This window comes from Notolepis coatsorum (assembly GCF_963971535.1).
Source record: "Notolepis coatsorum genome assembly, chromosome: 9".
Classification (NCBI taxonomy): domain Eukaryota; kingdom Metazoa; phylum Chordata; class Actinopteri; order Aulopiformes; family Paralepididae; genus Notolepis; species Notolepis coatsorum.
The window spans coordinates 46604815-46621846 of record NC_140173.1 but is presented as its reverse complement, the minus strand read 5'-3'; the positions used below and the strand labels follow the sequence as shown (position 1 = coordinate 46621846).

Below are 17032 nucleotides of genomic sequence, written 5' to 3'. Positions count from 1 at the left end.
CTGCTTCGACAATGTTGACTGGAAAATGAGTCATTGATAAGCGACGGGCAGATTAGACACATAGCCATAATTTAAAACATAGATTAGGCGATATTAACGCTAACATTGAAGTGGATGATGGGCATTCAAGGGGGTAAAAGGGAAAACACGGCCGGCTCTGAAAGTGTTAAGCATTGTAGACCTGCTTCTGTGCATTTAGCATTACCTCATCAAGCAGGTTGAAAAAGATAATTTGCCAGTAGGTATTTTAGTATATAAATTAGATTAGATTTGATTCAAATTTATTGTCATTGTACAGTACAACGGAAATACGTTTGGCATCCAACCAGTGCAAATGTAACAGCAAAGTGCAGTAGTAATATACAATGTACAGGTGATTATACCGGGTATAGAATATATAAATTAGTACTACTTAGTGTAGTGCTAATCAGATGTACAGAGTTATAGTATGTACAGAGTTATAGTATTGATATGTACAGTGATACAGGTATAACGACACTGGCAGTAAGTCATACTGGCCAGCAGCGTAACTAGTAAGAGTAGGTAAGGGATATGTACAGATATATATATATATATATATATATATATATATATATATATAGTATCTGCAGATATGTAGAAAGGATTATATGCATAGGGCTGCACGATTAATCGGAAAAGAAATCCCGTTCTCGATTCATAGACCTATGCGATCTCATTTAAAAATGATGACGGATTTTTTTCTTTTTACAAAGAAAAGAATACTTTACTATTTCTTTTTACATTTTAAATGATGATGATTCTGACTTGAGTTATTTTGTATGTTACAAGAGACTTGTTTCCTAGGGCTGGGCGATATGGCCAAAAACGTTATTGCGATAAAATTATTTTCATATAACTCGATATCGATAATTATCGTCGATATAATGTCTGTCAAGTTTAATTAACTTCTTATGCCCGGCGCCGATGGACGGGCTATTAATAGACTTGTTTTGCTGCTGCGAATGTCTCGAGAGTCGAGTTGATGTCGTCATCAGTCCGCGCACGTTAGCAGTTAGCCAGAGCAAGCGGAGTATCTCATGACAATGTACTAAATATGACCCTAAAATACTCTGTTCCGCCCCAATACATTGCAACGACGTCCACCGTATACCCCACACTACTATAACAGTTACCCTCAGAATTCAAAACACACACCAACTCGGCAGGTAAACTGTAAAATAGCGCCGTGCAAGCTAATTATCCTAGCCAGCCTAGTTTCCAAGCGGTGTATTCCATGACAATGTACTAAATATGACCATAAAATACTCTGTTCCGCCCCAATACATTGCAACGACGTCCACCGTATACCCCACACTACTATAACAGTTACCCTCAGAATTCAAAACACACACCAACTCGGCAGGTAAACTATAAAATAGCGCCGTGCAAGCTAATTATCCTAGCCAGCCTCGTTTGCTACTTGAGCTCTACGTCTCCTTCCGCTGTCGGCCATCTCCTTCACTGATTGGAAAATCGATATATCGAAACTTTGCGACCACGTTTCATGTTTATTTTGAGGAAATAATTTATCGCGATAGTTATCGTTATCGTTTTATCGCCCAGCCCTAAGTCAAGCACTTTCATATACCGGTATGTTATGTTTAAGTCGAGCACTTTTTTTGTATCTACTTTTTCTCCTGTTTTTTTCCCATCCCAATTTGAGTCGTTATGCCAATTCCCCCCTCCCCTTCCTGGTCGTTGCTCGCATGTGCCCCCCACTGGTTGGTCTAGGGAGCCCTGAAGTCTATCAGATGCTTCCTCCGAGACATAGGAGACAGCCAGCAGCATCTTTTCACCTGCCAGCGCGGACTCTCATTGGTGAGGTGTAACGTGTGGGAGGTTACACTACCCTCACCATCTCCCTCCCTCGCTGTGCAGGCGCCCTGACCGACCTGTAGGAGTCGCTGTTTACAACAACCAGAATACCACCCCACCGGCTTCCCTCCCGCTGACTCTGCCAATTGAGCCAGTATGACGGCCGGCCAAGCCGGAGGCAACGCTGACAGCCGGATTCGATACCAGTGTCTCTCGCGTTGGTGAAGAGCGCTTATTCCGCTGCGCCGCCCTAAGTCGAGCACTTTGATATGTTATGTGCAATAAATGTTTTTATAAAAAAAAATCAAACATGAGAATAGTGTTTAAAAATTTACAAAAAATTAGAATATATATATATATTTTTTGTATCATTATTTCCAAAAGAAAAGAGGCCTAGAAGCGTGGCTAACGCTAATGGCACGCATACCAGAAGCTAACTACCTACGAAAACAGGCACAGAGGCACTGAAAGAGGATTTCACCCATCTAATGAACACACTAGACTAGACAAATAAGATAAGATATTCCTTTATTGATCCCCTTGGGGAAATTCCAGTGACACACGCATACAGCTCATCGTCTCATTAACAACATCATATCACAATCATTACATTTTTACAGTAACAATGGCACAACATAAATTCAAACAGACATGTACATTTTTGTTGACACATGTCGACTACAGAAAGCCTGAGACACCATATGCGATAGTCGGCTGCAACAACACCGGGGTGTTGTCGCGCCAGGTGACGGGAGGGAGGGTGGAAAGATTGTCCAGCGGGAGGGGCAGGGACAGGGGGATCAGGCTTTGGTGATGAGACAGTCTTAGGCTCCCCCCCCTCCAGCGCGCGTACTAGTTGGCTGCCGTCATAGGCGCCAGGTGTACACGCGGGGGGGTTTGGGTATAGGGATTGGGGGGAGGGGGGGCCTGCCATCAATCTTATCTACTCCAGACAGCTCTGCTTTTCTTCTGGAGGATCCGTTCCTGGCACGGCTCCACTGAACTCCTTACTCCCGTCTTGACCTCGACCTTGGTTTCACAGCAGACGGAGATGGGGTGGGGGGGATGCAGCCTGACCAAATTGCTGCTCAAATGCTGCTCCAATTTAGTTTAATCATATATCATGACCTTAATTTCCTTCCAGATGTCCAGAATGGCCTGTGACCTCGACTGTTCATCTGCGTGGTAGGCAATGAGTCTCTCAAGAATAGCCCTCGAGCTCGATTGTTCGTCAGAGTGGTAGATCTCAATTGTTCCTTAGTATTATAGACAGCGATCTTCTTATACAGTTCCACCTGGTTGGTTTCGATCCTGGCCATATCCACAGCCAAAGGATCTACCTTTCTCCGAATTAAGCTAAGGCAGTACCAGATCCATATGCTGAGCGCGCCCATTCCGATCACCATGAATATTAGTAGATACACATCCTCAACATCATTGATTTCCAGAGGATAGAAACGGATTGGGTTCCATTTCCCGGAAGTATCGATCGTGTAGCCCGACTGAAAACTCCAGAGTGGACAGAGCGGATCAGCCGCATCCTGCTTCCTCGTGGAAAATATGCGATCAATTGCTGTAAATGCCCAGCTTACTAGATCCATATTGCGGTTGAAAGTTTAGTTGATTCTGTTGAAAAAAAGGATCTTGAGTCAACACGGCTGGACGGTTCCAGGGAGGTATGAAGCGATGAGAGGCAAGGATCCACACGGCAGTCAGACAGCTTTAGGAGGCGATGAGACGGCAGCAGGGGGGGGGGTGGGGATGGCCTTGGAGGTCTGGGAGAGGGAAAGAAATGCGACTGTTCTCTGGGAGGGCTTGGAGAGGAAATATCAAGATGTATCCATCAGTGGACCAATTGCATGCTTTTGCAGAGGACAAGAAGCCTTCAGTCGGGAACTATCTTATAAATGGCCTTTTTCAGTGTTTAGCATTGTTTCCTAGCTATGTGGACTTATATTAATATGATCTATGTCTCTAATTCTCATATTGGTGCATTATTCCAATTCTCCTCTCACAATATTCACCCTCACTGAACTGAGTCATCTGAAAATGTGATGATTTGTGATGTCAGAGAGACTCAGCTGCATGTTAATGTGGCAGATGCCACCAGGCCACACAGTGGTTTAGGAGCCCAGCCTCAAAACGGCTCGAGATCTTGAGGTAGAAAAATGCTGTTTTTGAGGACTTGATTAGAAATACAAAACAATGAATTAAAAAAAATTATAATTACAGAGGTGTTCCATAAACTCACAGGAATTGTGTAAAAGTGCCCAAATAGTGAAAGAAATAGTAAAATAGTTCCCCTTTTAAGTTAAAAAAATATTATACTTTTTTTTTGTCAACCAATAGTCGACTAACTGCACATTTTGGCCAATCATAGTCGACCATCCAAATCCTTAGTCGGGGACAGCCCTAATATACACACACACATCTATAGTTTTCAATCAATCACAGATATGGATATATATATATGGTCCATCCTGCTGTGTTCCCTCCGTGCAGACCTTGCTACCAGGGAAGTCGCTCAGCAGTGAAGTGAAACCCTCCAGCTCTGCAGAGTCTGGGGAGAAGCTCTACGCCCATCAGATGGTGAGGACTGACTGCCGAGCCCAGAAACTGGATGCCTTCCTCCAGCCCAAGGAGAAGCTGGCCCCTGCTCCTGCGTCAGCCGGTTCAAGTAGTCGGTAGGGCCACATGAAAAGAAAAAGAAATCCTATCATATTTTCTTTGCTGAATATTGGTATCGTGATCTGAATTGCGATACAAATGGACACAGCTATTTCTATTACTAGGCCACTTCCCTCTTGATTAAAACATTGCTACCAGTTTAGATTTGGAAATGGCAGTAGTCACTATTAGGGATGAGCGTGAGTCATCGATTACTCGAGTATGCGCCATTTCAAATAGAATCAAATCCGACTTATTTGTAAGGCCCGACAACACACGTTAATGTTCCCATGGGCCGGACACATCTTCTTTAAACAAGTCAAGAAGAACCATCACAATAAATCAAGAACAAAACAAAAACACCATGAAGTCCAAACATTTTTAAATAAATAAAATAAATGAACGCAACACTCCCAGACATACCCCATGCGAAGGTAAGGAAAAACTCACTAAAAACCTAGCAATAGGAAAAAAAGCACCACAGGCAATGTGGAGGGGAGAAACCTTAGAAGGGCCGTTCAAGGGGGGATCTCCCTTCTTAGATGTCGGTGATAGTAGTCAATAAAACAGGCGAAACAGTTGGTAAGCATGTACATATACGTGTAATGAAACACAAATAAGTGCAAGTGCAGAGTTTCAACTGAACTCAAGTGGTCATATTATGAGCGGAGAGACCTGCTGAATGGAGGTAATGTAATTATTACAAAGAACATGCCAACATTTTGGGAAATTAGCTTACCGTCTTCTCCAGAGAGAGCCAAGAAGATAGATACCAGTTTCCTCTCTGCGTTCAGTAGAAAGCTATCTGGCTGCATGTTAGCCTAGCTTAGCACAATGAATGGAAGCGGAAGCGGACATGGCCGGTTAGGCATTGTCCAACTAACACCTCTCCCGAAGGCTAACCTGCCATGTCCACTTCCATTCATTGTGCTAAGCTAGGCTAACATGCAGCCAGATATCTTTCTACTGAATGGACAGAGAGGAAACTGTTATCTATCTTCTTGTCTCTCTCTGGAGAAGACGGTAAGCTAATTTGGCGTGTTCCTTTAACATGCGTTCTAAAAATAGATTTCCCTTAACCAGTCACCTTAATACCGTAATTCCTCTAATAGTAACCGGTATTCAATTAAAAACCGGGTCTCTATTAATGACCGGGTGCGCTGTTGAGCTAAGCAATTATAAGCCGGCCTCCTAATACAAGCCGGGTATATTTAGTTATTGTTATATGCTGGCCTGGCTGTGCAGTAAATACCATATAATGGTATGGTGTTAATGTTTACCAAGAGAGTAAGCCTACCTCAGAATTGTATAAAACGAAGTTATTATTATTATTATTATACCAGTATTGTGATTGCACTATTTTACTTTATTTGACTTTTTTTGACCACCTGTAATTGCACTGTTTACTACCGTATTTCATACAGTACTTGGTTTCAATAAATGAACCCAGTACATTTTACTGGGTTCAAACTGACACAAAATGTTGATTTATTCATTATGATCTGTTTGAAAATTAGAAATATAGGCCTCTCTCTTATACATGCCTCCTCCTAATACAAGCCTGGTATCCGCTACAGTTGAAACAAATACAAGCCGGGGTTACTATTAGAGGAATTACGGTACTCACTTTAGACACTTTAACACTACATTATATTTATCTATTTATTAAAGAGATTTGCACATTCATACCTCATTTGCATTTGCACTTTACCTTAAATTGTCATTCAATCATTGTCTGCATTTGTACCTCACTGTCTGTAATTTTTTCTTTTTTACTGTAAAGTACATGTATTTTATTTGTGACAAATAATAAACAAACTTGAAACTACTTGAGCAATTCATGCGAGTACTCAATCTCGTGCCCATATATTATATATCCCTAGTCACTATTCCAGTTTAGATAAAACATTTTCCCCTTATTATTTGTGCATCCCTAGTACTGGGGATGCTGAGACCAACCTCCAGTCTTCCACCAGAGACGTAGATGAGGTGGAAGATGCAGAGATGATGGAGGCTCTGGAAGAACAGGACACAGGGAGTCCTAAGGACAGAGAAGGAACCAACACTACAGACCTCCAGAGGTGAGTGTGTGTATTTCTGTCAAATCTGTTGAGGTCTATTCATGCATCTCCATTTTGCAAGTCTTTTTTTAAAGATTTATTTTTTAGCGTTTATCGTTTTTTTTTTTTTTTTTCTCTACTGGGCAGTCCAGTAGAGGGAGAGAGAGGAGGAACGGGAGACAGAGTGGGGGGGAAGACATTCGGCAAATAATGACGGGTTCGGGAATCGAACCCGGGTCGGCTGAGCGCGCTATGTGGTTCGCCACTGGGGCGCCCTCCATTTTGCAAGTCTAAGTAAGTCTTGTTTAGGGCCGCATAAAGGGGTTGTAATTTGTGGGTATTCACCAGTTGTAAAATACTGCAATTTAATAATGACAAATGAGACAGAACTGCTGACAAAAGTTCACTATTGTTAACTATATTAGCTAGCTAGCTTAGCTGCTTGATGACAGCTAGGCTTGCACTTGCTAACATTTGACTAAATAAACATGAACTTAATTAATATTGCAGCAGGAAGTGATTAGTATCAACAGCTTCCTTGTGATCCCTAGTTTTATACGATGCCATCATTTTTGCTCTAGGATTAAAATGTATCAGAAGTGGGCGGTCAGGTGGCGTAACGGAGATTGCGTTCGTCACCAACCCCGGAGCGGCTGGATTCGCCTGTTCGAATCCAGCTCACAGCTCCGGGGTTGTCACCAGCTTGGCTGGCCGTTCACACTAATACAATTGGCAGTATTAGAGGGTGGGAGAAGCTGGCGGGGTGGGTCCGGGTCGTTGTAAACAGCGACTCCTACAGTTCGGTCGGGGCGCCTGCTAAGCGCGGATAGGATCTAAGTGGGATAGTGTGATCCTTCCACACGCTACGCCCTCTCAGTGAGAATCCGCGCTGCCAGGTGAAAAGAAGCGGTTGATGGACGTGTGTCGGAGGAAGCACGTGGTAGCCTCCACTCTCCCAGACCGACTGGGGGGTAAGTGCGCAGTGACCAGGAAGGGAATTGGGAATTGGCATAACGACTAACATTGGGATGGGAGAAAATCGGAGGAAAAAGGAGGGGGGAAAAGATAAAAAAATATATATATATATAATAAAAAAAAATTATCAGAAGTTTGATATTGGCTGATATTGATATTTAAAAAAAACAAGCCAATATCAGCAGTGCACTAGAGTGGTTTTCTATCAAAAGGAGGTCATCTGTTTGGCCGGTTATACATGCACTCTGCCAAAGTAGAATAATCCTGCATGTTCCCAATTTATGTTGTCTACAACAGCACACTAGTAATAACACAGTTGATATCCAGGCAGATCTGATTGAAGGTTAGGATTGTGTAGTGTATATGCAGTAGTGAGTAATTGTGAGTAATATGAGTCGCATGCAGGGTAACCTCGTTCCCAGTTTTATCTCCTCCGTGAGATAAAGCCTGGTAAAGAACTACTGCCGAAAGTGTATATGGGGTAGAATTTCCGGTGTATGTACTTCCCCTGTGCCTCCGAACGGACCAAACTTTTCCCGAATCCTGTCGGCAAACAAGCTAGAACGTCCAGGTCATGTAGTAAATTATTCAGGCAAAGCCGTTGCAGTGGCTTAAACAAGGAAATATTGTGCACTTCACACGTTTCTATAATTGTTTTGTCGAAACCGGAAAGCCTGTAGCAGCCTGTACTTCCTGTCAGGGGGCGAAACTAGAGCCCGCCAAGCGCCATTGGCGGTCAGTTTTTACGTTTGGCGACTGCCACTGAGAGGTCTGTCCGCCATGTGGCGGGCAATCAAATAGTCATGTGAAAACCGAAAATCATGATCCAATTCTTAGCGGAGTTCTCACTCGCTGTCTCAGCACAGACACGCAGCGCATTGCTGCTCCTACCTCTCCCGCACCTGTTTCTGTATGCTGCATGTAAACAGAGGCTAGTCACCGTGACGTTAGTCTAGTCAGTGGGACCTTTGTGAGATAACGTTAGCTACCGTTACAAAATGACCCAGTCAACTATTCACTTAGTTTAATACATGAGGCATTGTGTAACGTTATCCAGCCGGCTAGCTACTGATAGCTCCCGACATCAACAAATGCTCCAGCAATAGTCTAGTGCATAATACCTCCGTTGGCTAGGTAGCTCACTAGTCACTACGAAATGTCCCAGTAAACTAAATAGTTCACTGAGGCGTTGTCCCAACGCCATCCAGCAGTAGCTACAGATATCTCCTGACATCAATGTCATACAACATGTGTATTCGAGCCCCTCGCTTACATCGCATGAGGGCTGCTGAATAGGGTCCAGCTGCAGCGCAGGAGAATCCTTGCGTGCTGAATGTAGAGTTTAGGGTCCAGCTGCAGCGCCGGAGAATCCTTGCTGGAGCTGGAGGCCACTCGAGTATACACACAGACAGTGGAGCTGTTTGCAGACAGCGAGGTGGCGATGTCTCGCAGATAACACAATCACAAGTATGATTATATATTTTATTAAAAAGAAATTTCTTTTTTATCCACTTTTTCTCCCATTTTCTATATTTTCTCCCATCCCAATTTCGTATCATCCAATTCAACCCTCCCCTGTCACGAACGCTGTTTCTTGCCTCCCACAAGCCGGCTGCAATGTGGACTAAGTCATACATAGCACAAGTCCCCTCCGGTACTTGAGGTAACAGCAGTCGCATCTTTTCACCTGCGCAGCTCGATCTCTCAGTGGCGAGGAGTAACGCGTGGGAGGCTCACGCTGCCCCCGACACTTCCTGATTCTACTGCGCAGGCGCACCAACCGACCTGTAGGAGTCGCTGTCCACAACGCCCGATCCCCACCCATCAGTTTCCCACCCCCTAATACGGCCAATGTGTATTAGTACGGACGACCAGCTAAACTGAAAGCAAATGTGGAGCGCTGGGCTCGAACAGGCGAGCCCAGCGTCCCCAGATTTCGTGGCGAGCGCCTTGCCCACTACGCCACGTAGCCGCCTATTAAAAAGAAATTTAAAAAAGAAATATGCTTGGCGGGTAGATTTTTCTCATCTACCCGCCACTGGCCGGTGAGTCAAAAAGTTAATTTCGTGCCCTGCTTCCTGTACTTCCTTTTACACACTTTAGGAGGCATATCTTTACCAGCCTACATGCAGGGTATCTCTTGTGTGTATAATGGCTGTGTGTGTGTGCGTGGAACTCAGGAAGCGCCCTCGGACCGGCCAGGAGGAGGAGGAGCAGGGGGATCTGACAGCGGCGGCCACGCCCAGGAGACGAGCCATCAAACTGGTCAGCATTAAGGAGCTGAGAGCCGAGATCACGGAGAACACACACAAAGGTAGATCCTTCTAATGCATAGTAATAGACATAAGGGCGGCCGAGATATGCTTCAACGACGACTGCTGTCGCCAATATTTTGCGCGTGGGACCTAGACACAAATCATGTTCAACCCAGATTCGGCTCAAACAATGGACTAAACACGTTTCGCAATTATGCCACAACAATGTGGAGCGCCCTACCCACAGCCCTAAAATAATGTGAATCCCTACCCACCTTCAAAACCGCTCTCAAAGAGCACCTACGGGAGGCTGCAATTCTAAACTGGCCCCGGTAAATGTCCAAACCCCCTCGAATGTATATATTTTCTTTTAGAATCTCTGTCTCTTAAACAGTACTGTATATTTGTATTATCTTGTATGTCATAAATGTCTGGATGTGTCGTGTATGTCATGATGAATTGAAAATGGGGGACCCTGATGTAAACAAGACGAAAGTCTTTCTCTGGTCTGCAACCCCTTAACAATTGTGTGTATTGAGCCGTACTGTATTGTACCCATTCTGCAATCTGTTAACACTTTATGCGCCAATCACGAGTATACTAAGGCCATGTCCTCCACATGTATCTGGATATTTAGCAAAACGGATATTTTCAGGCTCCGTTTAAAATAAATCCTCGTCCACACGACAGTGTAAAAAGAAAACTTGATCCAGACCCAAACGCATAAACGCATATAAATTGCTCCAACAAGCATGCCGGGCCAGTAGGTGGCGATACGCAATATCTCAAATACCATAGCGTACCGAGCGGACAGGACGGTTGACGGATACAATGTCCCCGGCTTTAGACCAAATAGCTCATTCTAAATTGTGTTAATAGACACCAGACAGAAGAGCATCTGCACCTGATGCGCTCTGGTGTTGTTTAGAAATCAGAGCGCATCAGGTGCAGACGCTCTTCTGTCTGGCGTCTATTAACTAAATTTAGAATGCAATTTGGCTTTTAACTGAAGCCGGGCGCAACACTAGACATGTTTAGCAAAACATTAAATATCTTTGGAACAGTTTGTGATAAGGGCTCGCCTTATTTTGTTTCGGAATCGGGATATTGTGATCTCAACATTGCATTATCTCTCCTGAGAAATAAGCGGACAACGAATAACACGTCACTCGCCACTTAAATAAATCAAAAGCGTGTATTTAACAACCTCAAAAACTTTAGAAACACGGTTTATATTAACTTAATAAATAAACAAAAAGTCTACTTATGTCAACGAAAATGTCCAGTAGGCCTAACTAAATAACAGATACAGTACATCTCTGTTACACGCAAGCAACATCTGATGGTCGAATCTGTCAGGGCACTGGAGTAGATATATACAGTGCTGTTACATCCAGACATTTATGATACAAGATATACAAATATACAGTACTGCTTAAGAGGCAGAGATCAATAAAAGAAAATATATACATTCGAGGGAAGAAACTGTATACTTCTGTCTGCCATTTCAGCACCAGGCGCTGTCCATTGTTATTACCTTCATGCGCTTCAAGGCTACAGGCGCCTATTGCCATAGAACAACAGTCTGAGCATGCGTAGTGAGCTGTGACGTCATCGTTTATCTAGACTATGCGTTTACAGTGGCTACACGGATCCACTGAACCGATATTTTGGAAAATCTTCACTTTAAAATGCGTTTTTCGAAAATCTCTGTTTATGTTTCTGAAAACACCGTTTACGTGTGGATGAAAGGCCCAAATGTGGGAAAAAATTGCATTTTGCAAAAGATCTGGATTCGTGTGGACATGGACTAAGTTTTCAATCAATCAAAAACTGACATACCGGTACTTCCACGCCATTTCAACACGTGGGTTGCAATACACCACCGTACCACTAGGTGGGTATTTTTTCTGATTTGGTCCATGTTTGTAATGTAGTTAATCATGGCTGCTTTAAAAAAAATTTAAAGAATTGTATCGAGAATAGGGCTTGGTATCGCCACTGATTTCCCGAATCGATTCGATTCAATTTACAAGGTCCCGAATGGATTCGATTTCCGATTAAATTCTATTCCGATTCACAAGGTCCCGAATGGATTTGATTTCCGATTAAATTCGATTCAATGCTATAAAATGTAAATGGTTCAAGGAACCCTCTAACACAGGGGTGGGCAATTATTTTTCCCTGGGGGCCAAATGAGCAACTGAAAATATTTTGGAGGGCCGGGCCAAAATTCCGAACTCAATTATGCATAATATACATTTTATTTCTATATAAAAAGCAGTAAATGGCATTGTTTTGACCGCTGGTAAGAGTGTATGTTATTATTTGGCAATTAAAAGGTGAGGTTAGCTTTCAAAAATATAATTTATTCAAATAGAATTTCCAAAATGATAAACAAAATGTGAAACATTTAACTCATTTTCAGTTACATTAATAACAAAGGGCATTTTGAGTTTCATATACTATTGAAACAAGGATTTTCTTAGCTTTCTAAAGACATCACATCATCTTTGTAGCCAAAATAAACAAGACATGTCACTGAACTGTGTAAAGAAAAGTGTCCCAGTTTTGTAGCCTTTTTGACTTTACATTAAACTATATTAAACATTTAATGTTTTCAGAACTGTGCAAAAAAAAAATCTTGTGTCCCATTTCACTTGTTATATTTCCACATTTTAGTGTTCTTCAGTTCTTTTTTTTTACTGTGCAGAAAAAAAGAAAAGGATCAAGTGTCCCATTTCACTTGTTATATTCCCACATTTTAGTGTTCTTCAGTTTTTTTTTTTTTTTTCATTCAGTGTGAGAAATCCAGTCTCTTTTGAGCTTTAACAAGTCCATCAAAGTCAGGTTGAATGTCTGAGGTGGAGATGCGAAGCACAGCTGACAGATGTTCATCAGTGAGAGAGGATCTGTACCTGGATTTGGTAAACGTCATGACTGAGAATGTCTGTTCACATATGTAGGTGGATCCAAAGAGATCTTCTGCGCATGTCTCCTCATGTTTGGAAAGTTCTCCTCCTTGAGAGCAGAGTAGAACTCTAGCAGTGATGCTGACTTAAAGTGTCTTTCAGTAGTGAATCAGACTGCAGGTCAATGAGTTCAAGCTGAACATCAGTGGGTGCACTATCAACACTGCAGGTAAGGGAGAGGAAACCAGCTGCATTTCATCCTCAACCTTTTTGAAATCTTGAAAACGCCTTGAAAATTCATCATGCAGTGATCAGCTAATGGTTTGACTTCTTTCAGGGTTTTCATGTGTTCGAGATTGTTGCTGCCTAGTTGCCTTGAAATTAATTGCAACTTTGTCATGAAGGCTTTCACATGGCTATGCATTTCATGAGCAAAGATGCCCTTGCCCTGCAGTTGTGTGTGTTCAGTAGGGATGGGTACCGTTCACATTTTAACCGATACGGTACCGGTACCTGTGAATCGATACCCAACGGTACCTTTTTTCGGTACTTTAGTCTCTAAATCGCAATTTTTTATTCGATTGTCATGACAAACCAATTCTCTAATCCAACATATATGTAAAGAAACAACATACTCCAGTTAACGGTATATTTTTTTAATGATTCATTACGGCGTAATCAATAATTAATTGCGTTCGGGACCTCCATATTTTGGGGGTATTCATCAGAAAACTCGGATCCGGGATTCGGCTCCCATCAGTGGGGCAAGAACTGTGGATTTTCAGCCTCGCTTTCTGGAGCTTAAACGGAGTTTCGATTCCTGGCTAGAGGAGCACGTCGCGGCTCATGCGCATGCGCGCGCTCGGCCAATCAGAGCGCAAAACGCCAATGCGGAAGCACTCTTCGGCTGCCTTTAATATAGACGCGCCCCGACCGAACTGTAGGGGTCGCTGTCCACAACGCCCAGGACCCACCCACGGCTCCCCTCCCCCTAACTCAGCCAAACGAGTTAGTATAGCGATCAGCCCGAGCCAAGGCAATGCTGACTCTCCGGGAGTCAAGACCGCAGCCTCTTGCATTGGTGACAAGCACAATCTCTGCTACGCCACCTGACCGCCCCCTTAAAACAATTTAATAGGCTAAACTTCTTTTTAACTTCTTTAATTCACATTTGTTTATTTCATAAACATTTTCCCGACATAATGCTACCTGCCTCGACGAAATCCGTGATTCGGTTGCGATACAGATGAATTATGAAGTTAGCGGTTGTTATTGGAATGATTGATTGATTGAACATTTTATTACCAGATTGCAGAATGGGTACAATACAGTACAGCTCAATACACACAATTGTTAAGGGGATGCAGACCAGAGAAAGACTTTCGTCTTGTTTACATCAGGGTCCCCCATTTTCAATTCATCATAACATATGACATACATGACATACATGACATACAGATACAGTACTGCTACATCTAGACATTTATGACATACCAGATTTACAAATACAGTACTGTTTTTGTAGGGTGATTATGGTTTATTTACATTGATGGTAACATTCCCGGTTATAGTGCAGTTTGTCCCGCGATTTATATTTTGAATAGGTTGCTTCAAAGCATGCCGTCTAACAGTGAAGTGAGCGGTTGTTATTGGTTTGATTGATTGATTGATTGATTGATTGATTATAAATGTTATTAACAGTGGAATTAGTGTCTAACAGCATCTAACAGACTTCGCACTATTTTTATTTTGTTTTACAATGACTCATAACCCACCAATTACATAATCCAACATTGTGTAAGATAACACATTCCACGTGACAGAATCATTTTTTAATTAGTCGTTATGACACTTTCAACACATCCATTTGTAAAGATTATTGTCCGCCATCTTGGTTTTTCCTAAAAAGTCGAACTGGTGGTGTCCAATTATCTAGCAGTCTCAGTCAATGAGTCAACTAGATGTCCCCCTTGGAAGGGTGTGGGCGAAATGACTTCTTAAACCATAGAAACAATTCGGACTTCATAAGAATGTTCGTTTATTTGGACCTTGAAGTCCAGAATCCAGCTCATCCTCTGTTACAGTAATCACCAGGTGGTCAATTAACAAGGGGTTAGCGTGTAGCTGATAGTTGGTAGTAGCTTACATCCAAGCTTTAGTGGATAATGTTAGTAGAGGTCGAAGTGGTATCGGTAATGTTCAACCAAGTCGCCTCTGTTGATAGTTCATTAATAGTTAAGTTGCAATTTAGCACCCAGTTCTGGTTAGTGTAGCCAGACATTAGTTGGTCTGCATGTACATTCAGTCTGACGTTAGCCAGTCTATTGTTAATAGCGTGTAGTCAGCATGTAGTCAGCGTTTCCATTAAGTCAGTTAGTACATTCAGTCAGCATTTAGTCAGCAACGTACAATCAGACGTTAGTCAGACGTTAGTCAGGCGTTAGTCAGACGTTAGTCAGGCGTTAGTCAGATTATTTACCTATACAAAGGAAAGGAAAACAAACAGCATTAGTTAATAACTAGATATATGAATTAAAGAGAAATGCGGATATTAACGGCGCATATAATGCTACGTACCGTTGGCCAGTCAAGAGTTCGCCCACAGGGCTTTTCACCTTACAGTCTAGACTGAGAGTGTCACTTAAATAGCGCAACGCGCCTGCGCAGAGACAGCTTACCTGCTCAGAGTCGCAATACGTACTCCAAAGTGCGTCCACTAGGCGGCACCAGATAATAATTAACTCATGCAATAAATGTATACAATAAATGTTACTCATGATAATAATGAAGGATAATAATGATAAATATATTGGGAAAAACGTCGGATAATTCTCCAGGTGGAGTGATTGTAATTCGGTTGTGAGTGGGTTCTGGGATCACGAGCGTGGGTTATGAGAAATAACCACGTCTAACTTGACTGTTTCAGCCAATCAGAATAGAGAAATTTGCATGCCATTGTATAATGGAACATAAATGACCACTGACCAGCTTTGACCAACACAAGTTGTCAAATCAGACACTACAAAAAGTGCTTTCTTTATTGCAGCCAGTGTAAACAAAGGGGCTACAAACATAGCCTACCTGTAAATAAGACATAACGTATCCCTCAGGAAAACAAATAGCTTATTTGCATTATAAATAAAATGTGCAAAACACTGAAACGAATCATCGATGTCTGTCACTATAGCCAATGGAAATGCTAGAAATGGTCACGTGGGCTGGGAGAACCAATGGAAAATGCCTATCCCGAGGCAAACCTTAATTTCCGACACCTGGTCTACACCCTCCCCAGACCGACAGTGGGGCAATGCGCGCAACGACCAGGAAGGGAATTGGCATAACGACTAAATTGGGGGATGAAAAAAAAATATATATATATATATTTGAATATTTTTTGTTAAGATTGATCTTGGGATTTTATAAATCGATAATCGCTAATTCAAATGAAGATCGATTCAGAATCGGGAAATCGTTTTTTTTCTTTTTTAACCCAGCCCTAATCGAGAATGGATTGCGCCGACCCAGCTCCCGAGATGATGAATGGTAGGAGGAACACGTACACGGCCCATCCCAGGGTAGCGGCCAATCACAGCTCTGCGCTGTCCACGTCACAGCTTTGCCGTCTGAGTATAAATTAGGCGATAGAGCTAGCATACTGATCAGCTAATGGATGGATGTCCCTTGGAAGCGACAGTTGTGATTGGAGGATCAAGAAAAGAGGGCAGGGCTTAGATAGGTCACAGGTCACACAGCTAAGAGTGGATACTGATGTTTCTCACACTTGCTCAAAGCAGCGATCCAAAACAAATCTCTTGAACAACTTATTTTCACTAGTTTTCAAAATGTGCATGAGGACATCTTGATGGTTATATCTGGTAAAATTCCAGTAGTGAGTGCACGTTAAGTCAAATGGTTCTGGCCTTGGTATTTTCTTAAAAAATATATTGTTTACACTGTTTATTTTTTCTAATTGTATTGCCTATATTTATGTCTTTCTACTATTACCCTGTACCTACCCTGCCCCCTCCCCCATGCTGCCATGACACCTGAATTTCCCCACAGGATCAATACAGGAATATCTTATCTTATCTTCACAAGAATCCGTCTCGTCTCAGGTCTTCAAGATATGCTTCAGAACCACTCGTTTGTGGGCTGCGTTGATCCCCAGTGGACTCTGATCCAGCATCACACCAAGCTTTACCTGCTCAACACCACCAAGATCAGGTCAGAGGCCCTGCCCGTCACTGGGAACCCTTCACCTTTTGACCTTTCACCTTTCGGTTGCTTCTTCGGTTGGTCTGATTCCATCCTTCTTTTTATCTATTGC

At 42.6% G+C, this 17032-nt stretch overlaps 1 protein-coding gene across 2 annotated transcripts in view; it reads left to right on the top strand.

Annotated features, from left to right (window-relative positions):
- mlh1 (mutL homolog 1, colon cancer, nonpolyposis type 2 (E. coli)) overlaps positions 1-17032 on the top strand; it is a 39545-nt gene that overhangs the window by 12918 nt on the left and 9595 nt on the right. For both annotated transcript variants that reach the window (XM_084322086.1, XM_084322087.1), the window contains exons 12-15: positions 4339-4520; positions 6441-6584; positions 9719-9852; positions 16821-16929. In XM_084322086.1, the coding sequence (XP_084178212.1) occupies positions 4339-4520; positions 6441-6584; positions 9719-9852; positions 16821-16929 (569 nt within the window). The remainder of the gene's footprint in view (positions 1-4338; positions 4521-6440; positions 6585-9718; positions 9853-16820; positions 16930-17032) is intronic.